The sequence below is a fragment of the Pipistrellus hanaki genome, assembly GCF_964339955.1.
Source record: "Pipistrellus hanaki genome assembly, chromosome: 11".
Taxonomy (NCBI): domain Eukaryota; kingdom Metazoa; phylum Chordata; class Mammalia; order Chiroptera; family Vespertilionidae; genus Pipistrellus; species Pipistrellus hanaki.
In genome coordinates this window covers 55,170,684-55,191,695 of record NC_140513.1, presented here as the reverse complement: position 1 = coordinate 55,191,695, position 21,012 = coordinate 55,170,684, and the positions used below count along the sequence as shown (strand labels likewise).

Sequence of the window (21,012 nt, the reverse complement as noted above, 5' to 3'; positions counted from 1 at the left end):
CCACCAAGTTCCCACCCTACCCTCTGCCCTTTCCCCACTCCCCATTGTCCTCATCCATAGGTGTACAGTTTATGTTCAGTCTCTTCCCACACCCCCCTCTCCCCTTTTCCCCCGAGAATTGTCAGTTCACTCCCCTTCCATACCTCTGATTCTATTATATTCAGCAGTTAATATTGTTCATCAGATTTTTTAAATTCCCTTGGTTTTTAGATCCACTTGTTGATAGTTACGTATTTGTTGTTCATAGTTTTTATCTTTATTTACTTTCTCTTCCAAAAGAACCCCCTTCAGCAATTCATATAATTCTGGTTTGGCGGTGATGAACTCCTTTAGCTTTTTTTTTTTTTATCAATGAAGCTCTTTATCTGGCCTTCGATTCTGAGTGATAGCTTTGCTGGGTAGATTATTTTTGGCTGTAGGTTCTTGCTATTCATCACCTTGAATATTTCTTGCTATTCCCGTCTGGCCTGCATGGTTTCTGTTGAGAAATCAGCTGACAATTGTATAGGTGCTCCTTTATAGATAAGTACCTGCTTTTCTCTTGCTGCTTTTAATATTCTCTCTTTGTCTTTTGCTCTTGGAATTTTAATTATGATTTGTCTTGGTGTGGTCTTCTTTGGATTCCTTTTGTTTGGAGTTCTGTGAGCTTCCTGGACTTGTAAGTCTAATTCTTTCACCAGGTAGGGGAAGTTTTCTGTCACTATTTCTTCCAGTATATTTTCAATATCTTGCTCTCTCTCATCTTCTGGGACACCCATAATTCTGATGTTGGTTTACTTGAAGTTGTCCCAGAGGTTTCTTACATTATCTTCAACTTTCTGGATTCTCTTGTCTTCTTGCTTCTGCGGAGGAGTGTCTTCGGGCTCTTTATGTTCCAAATCTTTGACTTGATTCTTGCAATATTCCATTTTGTTTTTAGGACTCTGTATAATATTTTTTATTTCAGACAATGTATTCTTTATTTCTTGTTGATCCCTTATTATTTCTTGTTGATCCCTTTTCATCTCCTCAGAGGTCTTATTGACCTTTTTTAGGAAATTCTTAAAAAACCTTATAAGTGTGGTTTTGAACTCTATATCCAGTCTCTTCTTTTCCTCCATTTCTTTTGTTTGTGATCTATTTCCTTGTCTTGGCATTTTCACAGCTTCCATGAGTTGGTAGGGTGGCTTTGTGTGCTAAGGTGTCCTATATGGTTCAGTGAGTCAGCCTCCCAGTTACCTGAGGTAGACAGTCTTGATGTAGCCCTTTGTGGGCTGTGTGTGCAGTCTTGTTGTTAAGCCTTTCTTATTGGTATCACTGGGAAGCGTTGATCTCCAAGCCAATTGGCTAGGAGGGTTTCTGTATTCCGCTTGAATGGGGTGGAGTTTCTCCTTCCCAGACAAGCTTTGTTGAATTCCGCACAATTGGTTGCAGACAAGCTTTAGATTCCTGTCTGCCCCTCCCTAGGAGAGTCCTATTGGCAGCGAACAAGGAAGCTAGCCACTGGAAGGGCTTCTGTGCTCCGCTTGGATGGGGCAGAGTCTCAGGTGGTGCAGACAAGCTTTATTCAGCCCCTCCCTACGAGGGTCTGGTTTCTGAGTCCCACAGTAATAGCCTCTGGCTTCACACACCTCCGAGAGATCTCTGCCCACTGCCTGACAGTCTGGCCTCTCCCTGTCTGGGGCTGTCTATCAGTGCAATAGGGTGGTTCTGTTTTCCTCCCGAACAAGAAAGCCAGCCGCGCGCATTAGCTGTCCACCCTCTCCGCGCACAGGGAGTAAGCCAGTAGCGAACTCAGCCTGCCCTCTCTGCGCTCCCAAGCAAGCCGGCAGCGAACTCTGTGGCCGCCTTTTTGCGCACACAGTTCTCCGCACCTTCACAGTTCCTGAGGTTCAGCATGCCTTCTTTCTCCTTCCCAGATGGTAGAGCCTCCTCTCAGCCAGCCATCCGGCACTTCAGGGTGATGTTTCCCCTGTTTTTCAGTTCTAAATTCAAATTTGTTGTGGTAGGCTGCATTCGGGTGTCTACCTTATGCCGCCATCTTGGTTTCTCCCATTTTATGAATTCCTTTAAATATTCCTGCCCTAATCTGTTTGGCTCAGTGGATAGAGCATCAGCCTGCGGACTGAAAGGTCCCAGGTTCGATTCCGATCAAGGGCATGTACCTTGGTTGCAGGTACATCCCCAGTAGGAAATGTGTAGGAGGCAGCTGATCGATGTTTCTCCCTCATCAATGTTTCTAACTCTATCCCTCTCCCTTCCTCTCTGTAGAAAATCAATAAAAATATATTATATATTCCTTGAGAATTAGTGTGTATGCTATAGATTAGTCTTAACAGATCTTTCCTATAGCTGGCACAGCCTTTGAACTGACCACCGCAAATTGGGCTTCCAAATGTATGATGTTTTGGTGCATTTAAAATCAAGGGGCTAGCAGAGACTGGTTTGGCTCAATGGATAGAGCGTTGGCTTGGGGACTGAAGGGACCCAGGTTCGATTCCGGTCAAGGGCATGTACCTTGGTTGCGGGCATATCCCCAGTGGGGGGTGTGCAAGAGGCAGCTGATCAATGACTCTCTCGTCGATGTTTCTAACTTTCTATCTCTCTCCCTTCCTCTCTGTACAAAATCAATAAAATATATTTTAAAAAAATAATAATAAAAAAATAAAAAATAAAAATAATAAAAATAAAATCAAGGGGCTATAAAGCAAAATACATAATAAGAATGCCAAGATCAAGCCTTAAAGTCACATTGGTGTGCTTTGTTGTTTTTTTTTTTAAGAGACTGTCTTCAGTAACACCGAGGGGTTAGATTAAACTTGCCAGATGTTCAATGGCCCTGAAAATAAATTCATAGCACCAAGGCCAACCCAAACCCAGATAATTAGCTAAATCATCTAGTGGTTAGAAACTGTATGGGCTATAAGAGAGTTGAATTGTTTCTTTGTCACCTTCCCTAGTTTATATTCCAATGTAATTAAAACCCCATTAACATTGAATTCCTTACGTAATCACAGCCCATTTGGCAGGACTGTGGGTCTGCTTCAACATGTAATTAGTGAGGCTAAGTCAGGTGAGGGTCAGATTTATCAGTAGATGTGGGTAAGCCCCTGAAAATGAGCTAGCATATGTCACATTTCTCGTCTCCTACCACAGGGCTGCATGAAAGGCAAGTGGAGGGGTGTTTTAATGGCCTGCACTGCCATTTGTGTGCCTAAATGTATGTTGTAACCTAATGTGTATTGATGTCTGCAAATTACACTTGAAAGAAAAATAACCATGTCAACGTCTGCCGACATTAAACAGTGGGAGACTTTGTCAAGGTTTTCAGACTTTCCTCTGCCCTCAGATTTTTCTTGGTAGCGTCTGTGTACAAGGCATTTCTTTTCATTTATTGTATCCCATGACCCTCCTTGCTTGTGAGAGAAAAAGGAAGTCAATGGGGTAATTTTTTTTTTTTTTTTTTTCCGTCCTTTCAAACCAAAAGGCAGGCTTGGGTTTTTTTTTTCTTTTCTTTCTTTCTAATATTTTCTTTAAATATGTTTTTTTAAAACAAAACTCTTAGCTAGTGATAGTTTGCTCTTATAAAGACCACCACCCTTTTCATCCTGTTTCTTCGTGTTCCGTGGTATCATAATTATTTGTCTCCCATTTAGCCGCAAGGTGTAAATTTGCTAACTGAAAAGGCGTGCTCTAACAGCTCACCTCACCGTGTGTCTAAAGGCTGAGCTGGCCGCGCTGGATAATTTCCCTGGGGGATGGTTCTGTGTGATGTGGGGCCATTTGTTGAGCTGTCTGATGTGGAAGAAGAGAAAATGAAAGGGCCTGCCAGACAGAAGCAGGCTCATACAGTGCCTTTGAGAGCAAAGAGGGAAATCAAAGGGCAATTTCAGGTCCACTCCAGTTCTCCCAAGCGTGTGCCTGGGAACTAGAGAATCGGGATTTTTTTATATTAGTGCTGTCAGAAAAGTCACTAAGAGAAAGCCCCAAGCCATGAGGCAATGGCAAATTTAGTAATGCTCATGGGATGTGCTTGGAAATTACCACCAAGTCAGAATACTTCCATAGGTGCCTGGGAGTTACTGATTCTTCAAGGGTCTACAAAAATGTTTGGAACTAGAAAAATATGGAATTCAGATAATCCACCCAAGATAAACTTTTTTGGAGTTTAGAGTCAATATCAATGTACTCCAAAAATAAAAAGTATCTAGAAGGTAATTAAATGTTTAATTGAATGTCTACAAAATTTTCATTATCAACTTAAGTATGATATTAAAAATGACATATAGAAAAACAAATTGTGAATTCATCTTTCTTACTTTCAAGGTTTTAAGCATGCCAGTCACAAATTCAATGAATTGCACATAGCCAACAATTTGAAATGCAAAAGTATAAAAATTCCTTTCATTTTTTTACACACAAAAAAAATGTATATTTTAGATGGAATGTGGGGACCACTTAATGTTCTTTGTATGACGTGTGTGGTAGGACTGAAAAAGAGAGCCTAGAGCCGTGGCAGGTGTTAGAACAGCTTTGCCTGTCTGCGGGTCTCCAGGTGTGTGGTTATTCTTGAAGATGCAGATCAGCAAAGACTGGAGTGGGGAGGACCGGCAGGCAAGGCAGGGGGAAAGGCGCCGGGTTTTTCTTGCTGTGTGCATTCACAGTTGATGTGAAGCGACCACAGAAGTGGTCTGAGCCTGAGGAAATCACAAGACACCTGCCTCCACGTCACTGGGAAGATCACAGGAAGGTGCCCAGTTCTTTGGAAGAAGGAGTGTTCATATGAAGTTGGGGTATGTGGGTAGAACTCCACTGTCACCGAGTTGTCTTCTCTCCCAACAAATGCATAGGTCCTCGCCTTCTACTGTGTTTTAGTCACCTTTCCTCAACCTGACAGATATTTCCACTTTTCGCATGAACAGCTTGAAGCTGTGGGGGTAGGAAAGAAGACAGATTATCTGAATTCCATGTGTGATGAGCCTAGTCTAATTCAGTGACCTTACTTCTTCTGGCGTTACTTATTCTTGTTGACCACACGTGGGCAGTGAGTGTTGGCTCCCTCCAAGAGACGTAGGAAATATGACCCTTCCTTGTAATCTTATTCCCAGCAATAATACTTTGGAATAATCATTGCAGAGTTTTTTTCTTCCCATATACTAAAGTATCATTATTTGTTTTCAAAATGAGATAGAAGTAAGCTTTCCTTTTTCTTTTTCTTTTTTTTTTTTTTTTTTTTTTTTTTTTTTTTTTTTTTTTTTTTTTTTTTACTTAATATAGCTTAGATTTTTTTTTTTTTTTTTATGTCAATATATGTTTGCTCACTCAATTTGTTTTAATGACCATGATATTTCACTTGGTGGCTGGGGCCTAATTGACTTAACTGCCTTCTATTGCTGGGCAGTTTAGTTGCCCATTCAATTTTGATCATTCGGGAGCATGCACCATATACCTAAACAAACCATTATATTGGCTACAAATATACACTCTGAGCCCCTTGTGTTGGCATAGTCCTTCCCAAAGGAGCAGGAAAAAAAATACCCACAAATATTTCCCTACGCTGATGATTGTTATTAAGTGTGAAACCTGTCTGTGCTTCATCGTTCGTTTATTTGTCTCTGTTTTTGTCTTTTTCTCTTACACAGTCATCTACAGTCAGGGACAAGGATGAACCGACTCTGCCGGTAGGAAGCAGTGGCCCTGTCTGAATGTGCCTGTGGAAGAGGGTGGGAGTGTGAAGAAGGGGCTTGTGTGCTCAACAAATCCCCCTCTTCCTTGGAACACTGAGTGGTTTGATCTGCGGCTGTGTGTGTGTGTGCTGTGGCCTACAATTAGTGTCAACTGAATCCTGACATTCATTGACCAATTGTCTCTGGGACTGTTTCAAAAGGCCTGAGTTCTCTCTTTCATTCAGCATGAACTTTTATAGGAGCTGAAAGAGTGAGATAGTCCCACATTACATTCCAAGGGATGTTGAGCTGATATTTGGGGGCATTGGGGGGAGGCCTTGATATCTGTTTCCTTTATGTATCTGCATGCACCTAATTTTTGGTTGGAAATTTCTTTTGGTTCCATAAAAAGAAAAACTGCATGAGATCTATATATGTGCATAATGCCCAAAAGAATTCTTCCAGTTCTTTTATAGCTATCATGCTTTGCTAATGAAGATGTTCACAGCAGAGTCCTGCCAGTTTCTCAGAATAAGAACGGTAGTCATAGTGGTCATGACCGATTATTAACAACAAGCACATGTTTCAGTTCCTGTCCAATTAGCACATCACATCTCGTGTGTGAAGCATGACAAGGAAATGACCTTCAGAGTTTTTGTCTTCAGCCATTAAACAGTGATTACATTTCAAATCTATTCAAATCTCTTAACCTTGCCTCTAAAATATTTTGAACCTTAACCATCTGAATCAAATAACACAATGCATTAAAAAAAAAAAAGTTACAGATTTTTTAAGGCAGAAGGGCATAGGAATGAAGATACATACTGCTCCATCCTTCTCCTCTAGTGTTCAACACCAAGATGTATGACACTCACTGAGATCCCACAGTCTAGGCCAGATCCAGTATTGGGCTACCGGTACAGACCCAGTCTCTTCCCTTGAAGAGCCCATGATCTGGCTCATCACTAAGACACCAGTAATCCCCTCTGATTCTTCTCCAGACACTGCAAATATGGGAACATGCTTTCTAGTAGAATATCAATCACAATAAAATCAGACTAAGAAATCCAGACATTTCCATGTACTGCAGACTGACATTTTACCCATGCTTCAAGCTTACCATAGGTGTAATGTTTGTCCCCAAACACACAGACAATGATTGTTAATAAGTATTCTTCAGAGTAAGGCTCCATGGGCAATAGTTCAAAAACTGTCCAAGTTTACCAAGTTAACCTGATTTAAAAAAAAACAAAAAAACAAAACTTAGTGGTCTAATGTGTATCTTAAAACTCGAAAGTTGCTTTGGTCTGAGGTGTAGCACTTTCCAAAGTATTTGACCATGGAATCTCTTATGGGACTTTTCTTGGGAGACACTGTGTGGATCTGGAGTACAATGGAACATTTTAGAAAACCCTGTGTTGTAGAGATTGGAAGGCAGTGGGAAAGCGTATTTTATTTTAACCAGATCCCAGAAAAATCTCATGTCAAGAATTTGGATCAAAAATTCAATAAGAAATTCATATCTGCACATTGTGTTGCCCTCTCTTAAATCTCTGTCTGTGAAGCTTGGCCTCTGGAGCGTCGTCCCATGTTAACCAACACAAAATCAATCCAAGGAGAGGACAGTTCCTAATCAGGATACAATCCGGCTGCAATCCACTGTTCGGATATTTTTTTTTTTTTAGGTTGTTTGTTTTTGGAGATTTTAAAAAAGAGTTTGGCCGAAACCGGTTTGGCTCAATAGATAGAGCATCGGCCTGTGGACTGAAAGGTCAAAGGTTCGATTCCAGTCAAGGGCATGTACCTTGGTTGCTGGCACATCCCCAGTAGGGGGTGTGCAAGAGGCAGCTGATGGATGTTTCTCTCTCATTGATGTTTCTAACTCTCTATCCCTCTCTCTTCCTCTCTGTAAAAAATCAAATATATATATATATATATATATATATATATATATATAGTAAAGAGTTTGTTGGTAATCTCACCTCTAGAGGTTCATTGTTCCTCTCTTACCTGCCAGTTTCATTTATTTGCCCAAAGGTTCACTCTAGCAGGAGTTTATACAAAAGAAATCCTCATTTGAAGTTAGGAAGCTTCTCTGTAGATTCATAAGTGGTTCTCTCTCTTTAAATCTCACTCAACACAGACCATTGGGCTTCATGGTCCAGGGCTGAGAAGAGGAACCCTAGGAGATGTGTGAAATGTTCTTTTGGGGAGAAAGAAGAAATAGTAACACCTCTATCGTCTACTTTCAATATTATTCTTCATAATTTCCACCTTTTCAAGTGTTTTAAAATATATATGTTCACTTTTTAGTATAGGTATGGATATAGATAGATACAGATACAGATGGGTACATATGCATACACATACATACTCAAACATTTTACTTATAGGGTGCACAATCCAAACATTGTAGAGATCATTCACAGGTTCAGGTAACAAATTCTGAGAGAAGCAAACTTGAGATTCATTCCTTTACCCTCCATTTCCTATCTGTGTGAATTGAACACCTCATTTTACTTCTCTATAACAGTTTCCTCATCTATCTAAAGGAAATAATAGCCTGACTGGTGTGGCTCAGTGGTTGAGCATCAACCTATGAACCAGGAAGTCACCATTCGATTCCTGGTCAAGACACATGCCTGACTTGCAGGCTCGATCTCCAATAGAGGGTGTGTAGGAAGCAGCTGATCAATGATTCTTTTATCATTGATGTTTATCTCTCCCCCACTCTCTCTGAAATAAATTTTAAAATATTTTAAAGGGAATAATAACAGCACCTCGTTCATTTAATTCATTTTATGAATGAAGCATATAGCATATTGACTAGCATTTACTAAGCTCTAAAAATGGTAGCAAATTAATTTGTTTCGTAGGAAAGGCTGTGAGAAAGCCATTCATTTGGGGGATTTGAAATGTACCTCGGGAATGTTTGGTCAACAGTGTGTGATCATGTGACAGAAACAAGTGACCACCAAACAAGGGGAGCATCTTATCTGTAATGCACTTGCCTTTGGTTTCTGAGAACTAACAGCATCTTTGTCTGGTTTCTCTGTTCAGGCCAAGCCACGTCTCCAGCGAGGTGGAAGCTCTGCCTCCCTCCACAACAGCCTCATGAGGAATAGCATCTTCCAGCTCATGATACACACCCTCGACCCACTCGCTGAAGGTAAACATTGGCTTTAGTTTGGAAGCTGGTTTGGGGGGAAAGAAGACATGCTTCTCTTCATAAAACATGTTGAGGCTTTCGTCACACAAGCCTGCCAATGTCCTCAAGAGGCATAAAAGATGCTTAGCATCTTCCAGAGGAAGCCCTGGTCCCTCTGGTGTGCTTTCAGTTCATAATCGGAGATGTTTGTCCCAGGAGTAGAATTGGACATCCATGTGCCTTTTGATTCTGTCTTTTGATTCCTCCGGCGTAAATACACTTTGTTATGAGACAGAGAAGACAACAAGGTTTTCCTCTCTTCCTGCTAGACAGTTCCCTTTCTCATCCTTCCTAAGTGCCATAATGAAGTTGTTTATGCTAAGATAAATTGTGCCTCTTTTAAAAAGAAGAGTGAGAAGAGAACTCATGACTTAGGAGGGCCAACAGTAGTTTGGGGAACCATGTTCACTGCTGCACATCGATGTTGCAATGATTCTTTGGCAATTGGACGGTGCGAGCCCTCTTTAAAGTAAGTGCTTAGGGTTGGTCACGGGAGCCCCAACAGGCCTCATTCACCTCATCGGGAAATCATATGAGCCACCCCAAAGACTCCACTATGGAGTTCTTTCAGTTTCCCAAGGAAGGCATATACATCAAGTTTCTTATATTGCATAAGTGTCCTAAAAAAGTAATTTTTCAGGTAGTTGATATTTTATGTGTCAAATAAAGATCCTAGTTAGGCCACTAGCAAGGGTGTCATATTAACCAAGTCTGTTCTCCCTTCCCCCATGGACTGTATAATTGGGGGCCTGATGTTACACAGAGACTACCAACCTGGGGAAACGGTCTCTGCTACTGAATAAACATGAGGGATGAGATTGACAAATAATGTCGCATAAATCAGAGCTTGGACCCGATAGGAAGCTTTGCTAAGTAATGTCCAGGCTACAGGCAATCAGAGATTCAGATGAAGTAAAGAAAACTCTGGAACCTCAGGAGCGGCTCCCCAGTCCTAGCTCCCCTCACTGACACACACCATGCCCCCAGAATAATAGGGGAGGAGTCACCACTCACTGTGGAGTTTCTCAATGATGAATTTTTTTTTCATTTTGTTCCCCAGAGAGTTATAGAGCTAACATGATGTTCTCCAAGGAGCCCTGCTTCATAGACCCTGAGTTCTATATACTAGCCAGACACATTCTAAATAGTTCACTCTATTTACCCTGAGGCCCATTGGACAAGGAAATTAGACTTGGTCACTAGCCTCCTTCTTCTCCTGAGCACACCCCAGAGAAGGAAGTGAAGGGATCACAGGTCCACTTCCTCCCAGCCACCAAGCCCTTGAGTGGCTTTGGGCAGGTTAGAGTCCCACCAGCATATACCTGGTTTCTTCATCTATAGTAATAGTCAGTGACCTCTGTTTAGCACTTCATAGTTGCCAAAGCATTTTCACACCTACATTATGATTTATAATAACAGTTCATAGCTAATATTATTATTCTAATTTTATATCATTCCATTAAAACATCTTAAATTTATCTACTGTTCTCTCTACCAGCACGTTGTTTCAAGCCATCTCCATTGCTTTCCTGGATTCTTACAGTAGCTTCCTAGTTGGTCTTCTTCTTTCCCCATTACCTTCTTCTTTGTATATTTTCCACACAGGGGCCCAAGTAATCTTTAAAAGTATTCGATTCCGGTCAAGGACACATACCTCAATTGCAGGCCTGGTCGTGGCCCGTGCGGGAGGCAACCAATTGATGTATCTTTCTCACATCGATGTTTTTCTCTCTGTCTCTCCCTCTCCCTTCCATTCCCTCTAAAAAAATCAATGGAAAAATAGCCTTGGATGAGGATTAACAACAACAAAGAAGTGAATGCAATTATGTCAATCCTACCTTATAACCTGTAGTGGCTTCCCACGGCTCTTAGGAAAATTGTAAAATACTTACCATGGTCCACATGATCTGCCTTTTCTCCAAACTCAGTTTGACTCACCTAGCTTTAGCACAAAGGCCTCTCTGTCCTGAAGCAGGTACTTCTTTCCAGCCACAGGGCCTTTGCACCCAGAATACTTTCCTCCACTCCCATGCCCCCACCACCTACCTCCTCTGTTTTCCTGCTTTACCCCTGCCCATTCTACAGCACTCTGTCTAAAGGACACTTTCTGACCACCTAGCATAAATGGACCACCAATCCTCATCTCTCCATGCATCCTTTAATTTCTCTTTATTGCTCACATTATGATTGTGTGATTATTGGTTTACTGCCTATTTCCTCCCCCACACGATCCCCAGGATACAGTAAGTTTCTCAAGAGCAGGAACTATTTTATTCACTACTTGTCCCCAAGATTTAGCAGAGCGCCTGGCATAGAATAGCTGCTGAGGCTCAGAAGGATTAAGCAACTTGGCAAATTCATGCTTTTAACCTATAATCACACAATTTCAAAGCCCTCTAAACCCCCACAGGTTTAAGATTGTATCTTGGTTATTTTGAGCCACTATCTTCCTCACCCCATCTCTGTGGAGGGCCACGTGAGAAAAAGGAAAGAACTATTTTATCTGCTTCAACTCTTAAGAGCAGGCAACTGAGAATATTTATTTTTGGCAAGCCAGTTTTATGAGGTAATTAAGAGGACAGACTCCAGAGCTAGCCTCTCTGGGTCCAGATCCCAGCTCTCCATTTACTAGCTGTGTGACCTTGAACAAGTTACTTACCTTCTCTGTACTTCAGTTTCCTCATCTGTAAAATCAGTATGATACAGAGTCATGTCTAATCACACCGTTATTATAAGTATTAAAGGAGTGAATATACATAAAGCATTGAACATAGTGCCTCGCAGGACATAAGTACCACATGCAGATTTAAAATTATTCTGTTTTATTATTTCAAAAAGTAATACAGCATATGGTATTTTTTTAAAAAAAAAAATCAAAATATTCAAAAGGCTATGGTTAAAAAAAACAAAAACAAAAAAACAAAAAACAAAAACCAGCTACCAGTTTCTTGGGATTCATTCCAGAGATGTTTATGCATATAAAACTCGTGTGTGTGAGTGTGTGTGTGTGTGTGTGTGTGTGTGTGTGTGACCTTGCCCACAGGTCTCAACAATCTAAATTTCTCTGGGGGTTTTTTTGTTTTTGTTGTTTGAGGGAGTTCAGTTTCTGGTAGGACCTTTTTTTGGTTTTGCTTTCTTCTGAGGGAGGTTGTTTTGTTCCTGTGAGAAACGAGGCAGTGAATCAATCCGGGTTGTCTCGGAGCTGGGCCATCAGTGACTTCCGAAACACCTGGCCATTGTGGGTCGCGCCGCAGTTAAATGCTTGCTCCTGCTGAATCCATATGTGCCTCTGGACGCAGGCGCCCACTTTCAAGGTGAACCCGCTCCCTGAAGGACGTGGAGTGCTCCGATGGTGCGAATCCGAGAGGATGCTGAGAGCCATAATCAGCTCTGGACTTGAGTGATTAGGAAATATGGAAAGCACTTCAGTGCTTTAAAATTGCTCCACAGCACGCAGCCAAGGAAACAGATTGCTCTGGTATTTATCCCCCAAGTTCACAATCATTTTCCATTTCAAGAACCGCCGAAAAATTAACCCACAGCTCTCAGAAATCGTCATCTCTCTTTCAGTTTGCGTCTGATCATTTGAATTCACATGTCCCTGTGCCAAACTGTCACTCCCCTTTAACAGTGTACAGGCTGCTGGTTACATCACCATGTTGACGGCATAGGCACTGCAGTAGCTCCCCTATGGCAATAGGGACAGTTCGCTGGTGTTCCTGGCGTCCACCCAGCTGAGTGCGGGGCGTACAGTCAGGGTTCTTCAGAGGGAAGTTTCCAACTTCATTTGAAAAACATTGTCTAACAGGGGTCCTCAAACTTTTTAAAGTGGGGGCCAGATCACGGTCCCTCAGAGAGCTGGAAGGCCGGACTATATGAACTACTAATTCCTACTGTAACACCTCGGCTGCGCTCACTGCCCAAAAAACCTGGCTGGCCGGATCAGACTCCTCTGCGGGCCGCATGTGGCCCGCGGGCCGTAGTTTGAAGACCCCTGGAGCCTCTAGGAGGTGGTTGGCAAACCGCAGCTTGTGAAATACATGCGGCTCTTTGGCCCCTTGAGTGTGGTTCTTCCACAAAATACCACGGCCTGGGCAAGTCTATTTTGAAGAAGTGGCATTAGAAGTTTAAGTTTAAAAAATTTGGCTCTCAAAAGAAATTTCAGTCATTGTACTGTTGATATTTGGCTCTGTTGACTAATGACACTACCGACCACTGGTCTAGGACAAATGGGCTAGAGCAGGGGTGAGGAACATCTGGCCTGTGAGCTGTATAAGACCCAAGAAGTCATTCATTTGGTCTGGTTCTGCTAAGGCAACCGTAGGCGGGACTCAAAATTCAATAAATCTAGGAGCTTTTTTCATAGGAATATAAATTTATATTATATTAAGTGAATGATGTTAAAATTTTCAAATGGCCCTTGGCAGAAAAAAGGTTCCCCACCCCTGGGCTAGAGAAAAACAATTCGCTGTGTCTCACCTGTGCCCCTCAGGGGTTTTTGTCTTCTCAACCCCAATGTTGAGCCCTTGCCAGAAGCTTTAATTGGTGGTTGTTTTGGCCTCTGAGCCTGAGTCACAAGACCTAGCAGGGTTTGTGTTTCTGTTTGCTATTGATAAGTAACAAAGCACCCAACATTTGATGGCTTAAAACCACCAGCATACTGTTCATTGCTCATGATTTCATAGGTCAGAAGTTTGGGCAGGGATCAGCAGGGTGATTCTTCTGTTCCATGTGCTATCAATCAAGGTCCATTGGTGTGATCAGTTAATAGATGGGCAGGTTAGACGGTCCCAAAGGGCCTCACTGATGTGTCTGGAACCTTCATAGGCACAGCTAGAAGGCTGGGCTCAGCTGCACCCTTCTGACTCTCCACGTTGTCTCAGGTCTTTCCACATGGTTGGACTTCTTACATGGCAGCTAAGGGTTCCAAGAGCAAACCCTCCAAGCTCAGGGGAGCTGCAGGCTTGCAGTGATCTAGCCTGGGAAGTCCCAGAATGATTCTTCAGTGCATTCTGACAGTCATGAAGGCCAGACCAGACTGAAGGAGAGGAGACTCAACTTCTCCATGGGAAGATACCATAGAATCTGAGATCACCTTTAATATAACCCAGTTTGTCTCAGGGACATACACCGCTGGTTGGCTCACCTGCTCATATTCATTAGTGTGCTATAGGCAGACCACATTGTGTGGAAGGGAAAAAGCCCCGGTCACCCTGCCTCGAGTTAAGGTTTAGGCTAAACAAGGCTGAGCAATGGCTTTCTAGGGCTATAAGATTCAGAACAGGACATTGTTCGTGAAAAGGAGGAATCTGCTGAAGATTCATGTAAATGCTTGGAATAAAGATTTTGTTCTTTTTATAAGAAAGCCATGGAGATCTAGAATCATCAGTCTTTGAGATCACAGCATGGCTACCTGAACTGATCTTTCTAATAAATTTACTGCCCCATATTGATTTTAACATCTTCTCTAAACAAGCCGTTATATTCACCCACATGTACATCTTTATGAACCTGAGACAAGGACACTGGATGGAGCACTTTGGGCGTGAGAAGTAGCTTCTACCATCAATTTGTCTCATAACAGTAGCACCAAGTAACATTTGCAGAAGCTTATAGCCCAAGCACTATGCTGAGTGCTATGCATAAACCTTCTCGTTTAATCCTTACACTAGCCCTACTACTCCATCTTTCAGAGAAGGATGTTGGTGTATAAAGAGGATGTGTCTTGCCTCACTGAGTGACACAAGAAGTAAGTGGCAGAGCCAAGAAGATGTACCTGTATCTTTCTGATTCAAGGTCTGGGTTAATAGTTGTCATGCTACTCTGGTGCCTTGTGTAGCCTCACACACAAATCAGTGTTCCTTGTTCTCCTGGTGTAGACACCAGCATAAATACTAGGAGCCTGGACCTATCCCTAAACCAGTCATTCATTCATTCAATCAGTAACATGTGAATTTCCTATACATAAGCCTTTGCAGCAAAACCTGTGTAGTCTTAGCTCACCCCTCTTTTCCCCTGCACCCAGCATGGCAGCCCCCGCTCATGAGTCCCCCATGCACCTTGGTCTCATCACTTGGACTTTGCTCAAGCACATGCAATTACTGTTGACCTACTTGGCCTGGATGTCATGGGTACTAACCTGCACAGGAAAAGGAATCCCATAGGCAACTCTGCAACTCTGGCAGAGCCCGGTGACTGGGTGATGACAGTGGAGACATTGATATGGCAACAGGATGGATAGAATAGCATTAGAGTTTGGCCATGTAGCCTGTGTGGTCAGCATGTGGTCCAAGAGTCAGACTGCCTTGCTCAGCCTCTTGCTATGAGACCTGGAGCAAGTTTCTCAACCTCATTGGGCCTCAGTTTTTCCACTTGTAAAATGGGATGATGACAGCACCACCAGTGTAAGTTCATGATTACTGTTACTCAGCCTTCTAGAGCCTTAGTTTCTTCATCTGTAAAAGGGAATAATGATAGTTCTACTACCAGAAGCTTGTGTTGAGTATTCAATACAATAATACCCCAAAAGTATATAATTATGTCTCAGTGACTATTGGCAATGATTTTTCAGTTAAAATTGCATTCAGTTCATACAATAAAATTCAATTGTAGTGGTTCAACTTAATGAATTTTTTAAGACTTTGTTTTTAGAGCACTTTTAGGTTTATAACAGTGAGAGGAAGGTATAGAGATTTCTCATATACTATCTGCCCCGACATATGCATATCCTCCCATGTACAACACACACCAGAACGGTACAATTTTAAACAAGGATGAACCTACATTGACATAATATATATCATAATATATATCATAATCACTCAATATCCATATTTTATTTTAGGGTTCATTCTTGGTGTCGTACATTCCATGGGTTTGGAAAAATGCATAATTATCCTATAACCATCATTGTAATGTTATACAGAGTATTTTCTCTGCCCTAAAAATTCTCTATGCTCTGCCTATTTATCTCTCCCCCACAACCTCCCAAACCACTAATCATTTTACTATCTTCATAGTTTGGCCTTTTCTAGAATGTCATATGTTTAAAATCATACAGTAGAGAGCCTTTTTAAGTTGGCCTTTTAGGACATTATTTTTCTTATGTAACTGGAAGCCCAATAGTAAACAGTTGCCATTAGGGACCAGCCTCCTGTTTCTTCATTGTTTCATCCAGAGAGTGTTTCTCTCATTCTCATCCTAACAGGATGGCAGCTGCTCCCGCTTCCATATCTGTAGTCTGGAAGGAGAAGACAGTGCAGCGGGCTTTTTTATCAGGAAAAGCTTAGTGTTCCCAGAGGCAGACTTTGCCCTTATCACATGGGCCAAAGCGGGGCTAAGTAACCCCCCTGACTTCCAGAGGAGCCAGCACTGGGCTCTCTGCCTCCACAAACTTGGAACTCCATGGTAGACCCAGTGCAGGTCAGATGTGTCCCCTTCTTCTTCCCATCCCTAGGAACCTTCCTCCTGTCTCTTCAGACTCCTGGTTTACAGAGAAGAGATGCAATGTGCCCCTTCTTCCTTTCTTTCAAAGGGCTCTCTACTGGCCCATGGATCCAACTTTTACACAGTGCCCCTGAACTCTCCCCAGAAAAGACATGCCCTAAAGCCTGTCATCTGAGCATCCCAAACACAAGTGAATGTTGGCCCGTCTCTGCTCAAAACTATCTCACCAACAGGAAAAGCCCTCGTATTTACAGTGGCCCTCAGGCCTCCTATGACCTGCCTTTCCACCTTCCTCTCTGTGCCTCTCCCCTCTTCCCTTCTTCTCTGCTTTACTCTGCCCTCCCCCACTCCTTTCCTCCTCTCTCTCAGCCATACTCTCCATCTCTCCTGTGACATTCCCTTTGCTTCCCTTCTCTGGCTGCCCCTCCTCACAGACTACAAACACACTCCTGCCCCAGGGTCTTCGCATATGCTCCTTCTTCCCCCAGACAACCAGATGGCTTCTGCCCTCCCTTCCTTCAACTCAGCCTTCAAACGCCCCCTGGTCAAAGAGACCTCACTCAATCAACCTTTGGGAGGTAGCAACACCAACATAGTGATAACAAAACAGGTTTCTGGGCTTCCCTTGCCCTACTCTGTATTCCTCTATAACACTTATCATCATGAATGGATTTAGTTGTGTTTTTTTGCTGCCTGTCTCCACCCTTTATCTCCAGCATGGCACGACATGGGGCAGGCTCTAACCTATCTTCAGGGCCCAGTACATATGGGCCCCCATAAGTACCTGTGGAATGGATTAATTGAGTGCTTGCTTCTATAATCTTTTTCTGCTGGAGAACTGAATGTCTCTAGCCATGTAGGTTGTCTTAACCCATGTCCTGTCAAAGGCTCTTTGGTTGTGAACAACCAAGTCCCATTCACGCGATGGTTGTCTGTGTAGAGGTGAATAACTCGTGTCTGCTGTGGCCACCGCAGTATCCCCAGCCTCTGGGAAGGCACTGACATTAATTAAGTAGATGCCCAGTCAATATTTGCTAGATGATTGGATAAATCTCCCTCTAGCTGTGACATTGGGGCTGCAGTGAGAAACGTTTGCTCTGTGCCTCTCATCTTCTTGAGTTCTCCTGTTCACTTCTTCCTCTTTCCTTTCCAACTTTTTGTTCTTCTTTTCTTTCCTTCTCTTTTCTTCCCTTTGATATACTGTTGGATATTTTTGTTGTATTCCATGGGCCTAATTTTATATATTCAAAAAATTACAAGGTTCTAAGAAGTTCATTGTTTTAACTATTTCTTTATTTTACAATTCTAACACCTGTAAAATAGCACGTACCACATAATTTGGCATTAAGCTGTGTTTAAGAAGGAAATTGCAAAAGAAGTACTTCATTCAGTTTCTATGGATTCTTGCATTCTCTTTATAATTCTAGTAATTTCTCCATCCTTTTAGATTTTCAAATTTTGATTTACATTTTTTCCATTATAGTAACACTTGTATTAGTAATAGCAAAATTTAACAAATAAGTGAACTTGATACCATATGAAACACAAGAGTAGAAATAATAGTTGCTTTGTGGGCCTGTAATTGTACTAAAGGATTATTTAACTACGGGGTTTGAGATGGTTTGGAACAGCTGGTTGCCATGCCTGTTCTGTAATTCCTTTGAGGCTGTTTTTTCTTTTTCTTTTTTAAATTTTTTTAAAAATATTTTTTATTGATTTTTTACAGAGAGGAAGGGAGAGGGATAGAGAGTTAGAAACATCGATGAGAGAGAAACATCATTCAGCTGCCTCCTGCACACTTCCAATTGGGGATGTGTCTGCAATCAAGGTACAAGCCCTTCACTGGAATCGAACCTGGGACCCTTCAGTCTGCAGGCTGACGCTCTATCCACTGAGCCAAACCAGCTAGGGCGAGGCTGTTTTTTCATGACACAACCATCAGAATCCTGTAACAAGATGTCTGAAAATGGCATCATCCTTACCACCTTATTTGCTATTATAAAGACAGGGAAATTTCCCCGTGGTAAATTCACGTCATGTTATCAGCTGGTCTCTGCTGTTTTCACTTTATATCCAACACATTCCTGCTACATCCAGATCGGTCAGAGGTGTCCTGAGAGCATGGTTCCGGCCTTTCTGAAGGACAGTGTTGCTCGCTCATTTCCCTCTTCAGCGGCTAGTTGGCATCCTGATACTATCTCTGCCGGTCCTTTATCAGTCTGGCTCAGGCCGTGAGATATGAACGAGCAACTTCAGTGACCTGAATTCCAGGACATTTTGAAGGGAAAAGCCTCACAAATGAGTAGCACATATCAATTTTTTACCATCCTTCTAGTGCCCTAGACCATGGGTTTTCAAAAAAATATTTTTATTAACAACAGAGTCCCACTGATAAAGGAACTCCCACAGGGAAGAGTAAATCATTTTGGGTTGGTGTTGTTGTTTTTTTAACTGTTAGAACTATTAAGCGTTCACTCACCAATAAAATTAATTTTTTTTTAAAGAGTTCACTCATGTCAGATCCTTTATCGGTGTGCCGGGTTCAATCACCTTCTCTAGACCAGAATAACATAAAAGAAATAAATGCCCCACTCACAAATGTGACAAAACCATAAATTTCCAAGGATTTGCCCAAAGGAAATGTTTAAGAATGTTATGGCAAAACAATAAATAATCATTTCTGGAGACCATTGAAGACTACCTAAATAATTGTTGATATAAAATTCTGATAGTCATCTCATAATTCTCTCTCAGCAGTGGCTGTGGGAATTGGTGGGTTTTACCTCGGAGGAAACTGGGGTTCAGAGAGTGACATTACTTGCTCAGTCCCAGCCCCTCAGTTTGCCTTCGGAGCCTGAATGTTATCCACCCACAGTCGCCCACACAGGACTCTCACCATAGCCTCACTCGCCCATCCTCGGTGCACAGAGCCATACGTGTTTCCGTTTTCTAAAAATCTTCCCAGTTCTTAGCATATACACTGAGTGGCCAGATTATTATGATCTCTGAACACATAATAATCTGGCCACTCTATATATGAGGCCCAGTGTATGAATTCATGCATAAGTGGGGTCAGACCAGCCTGGCCAGGAGGAGGGGACATGGGCAGTTGGCCAGCATGCCTGCCAGTCTAACTCCTGGTAGAGGGGACAATTTGCATATTAGCCCTTTATTATATAGGATATACACTGAGTGGCCAGATAATTAAGTGTTCAGAGATCATCGTAATCTGGCCACTCAGTGTGCATGGAGTGTAAACCTGATGCTGACACCAAGATAACTTTCACTTGCCTGCTGGCATTGCTTTTCTTCTCACCAAACAGCAGGACTTATTTCTCCAGCTCCTTTTTTTCTTTTTTCCCCCCATGTAATGTAGTTTTGTTTCATAGTATGCTATATTAGGCATGACCAGAAGCCCTGCTTGTTATTTGCCTGGAAGAAAGTCATGGCTATGAAAAAGATCCCTGCTATTTTCCTGGCAAAACTTCCCACTAGGAGCCCATAGCAGCATGCGCCTCCTTCTCCACTGTCTCCTGAAGGCTTCATTGTCCACGTAAATGTCCAGCCCTTGCCCGTCTGTGTGGAGGTATTTTTATGAGATTATCTGCATTTCTTTTACACCTCACAGGCTTTTTCTTTCTTTCAGATGCTTCTATTTTTAAAACAGCTTCAATGTGAGCTTTCTTAAATTGCCATTTGATTCCAGAGGAAAGTCGTTTTCATGCCTATTTTATTCAAACTATGGAGAAGTTGTCCCTGACAGACAGTGTTGTGCCTTTTCTTTCTACCCCAAATCATAGATCAGTTTAAATTAGCAAGAAAGATGCTGCCCACAGCCTCAGCGGGTAAGCAGATAGGCAATGGGAGTAAAAATCTTCCCTTAGAGAAGAAGAAAAGCCGATCTACTGGCCGTGTTTTTAATAAGATAACAGGAGCTTAAATGCCTGGATAGAGGAAAGAAGGCTATTAATGCGTCTCATAGAGCAAACGCAGGGACAAGTTAAAGAGCTCCTCTCTCTGGGGAATAGTAAAGCATTACGTTCAGATTTGAACGTCAGAGATGGATGAAATTGAATCTGTCTTGTGTGTTGTACACATTGTAAATAAATTTCACTCGGGGCATGAAGAGAATGTGAATGGCTTTACTAAAATAAATGTTTCTGAGTATGGGAATGGGTTCTCTCTCTCTCTCTCTCTCTCTCTCTCTCTCTCTCTCTCTCTCTCTCTCTCTCTCTCCCTCTCCCTCTCCCTCCCCCTCCCTCCCTCCCTCCCTCCCTCCTTTTTTCCTTCCCTCCCTCCAGTTTGTTTTCAAGTAAAGGACACAAAAACATGTAACTGAAAAATTGATTTTGATGGCATTTGAGTTTAAACATTGACAAAGGTGGAAAAGGACAAAGGAGCGTCCATAAATTTGCAGCTCCATCTTGAACTTATCACATGCTCAAAGATGCAGTTAGGACTGCTTCAGAGGGAGGACTCAGAGTTCCCAGAGATAGAAAGCAGCTGTCACAGGTACCAATGGATGGAGGTGGTCATTGAAGCTGAAAAAGCACTTTCATTTTCCCAGGGCCAGCTTATACATCAGTTATCAGTGGAGCGTGTGGACCAGTCCTGGCACCTCATTAGCGCTATGTAGGCGTTTGCCAAATAAATCAAGTTTTTTGGTTTTGCAACCGTTACATTTTTAGGCACTTTACAGTGGTTCAGTAGTAA

General features: G+C 42.2%; 1 protein-coding gene across 6 annotated transcripts in view; it reads left to right on the top strand.

Annotated features, from left to right (window-relative positions):
• Positions 1 to 21,012, top strand: part of SLC24A2 (solute carrier family 24 member 2) — a 221,026-nt gene that overhangs the window by 123,700 nt on the left and 76,314 nt on the right. For 5 of the 6 annotated variants that reach the window (XM_084898080.1, XM_084898081.1, XM_084898084.1 and 2 more), the window contains exons 4-5: positions 5,622 to 5,660; positions 8,706 to 8,814. In XM_084898080.1, coding sequence (XP_084754206.1) covers positions 5,622 to 5,660; positions 8,706 to 8,814 — 148 coding nt within the window. The remainder of the gene's footprint in view (positions 1 to 5,621; positions 5,661 to 8,705; positions 8,815 to 21,012) is intronic. The other variant, XM_084898083.1, reaches the window with a different exon arrangement.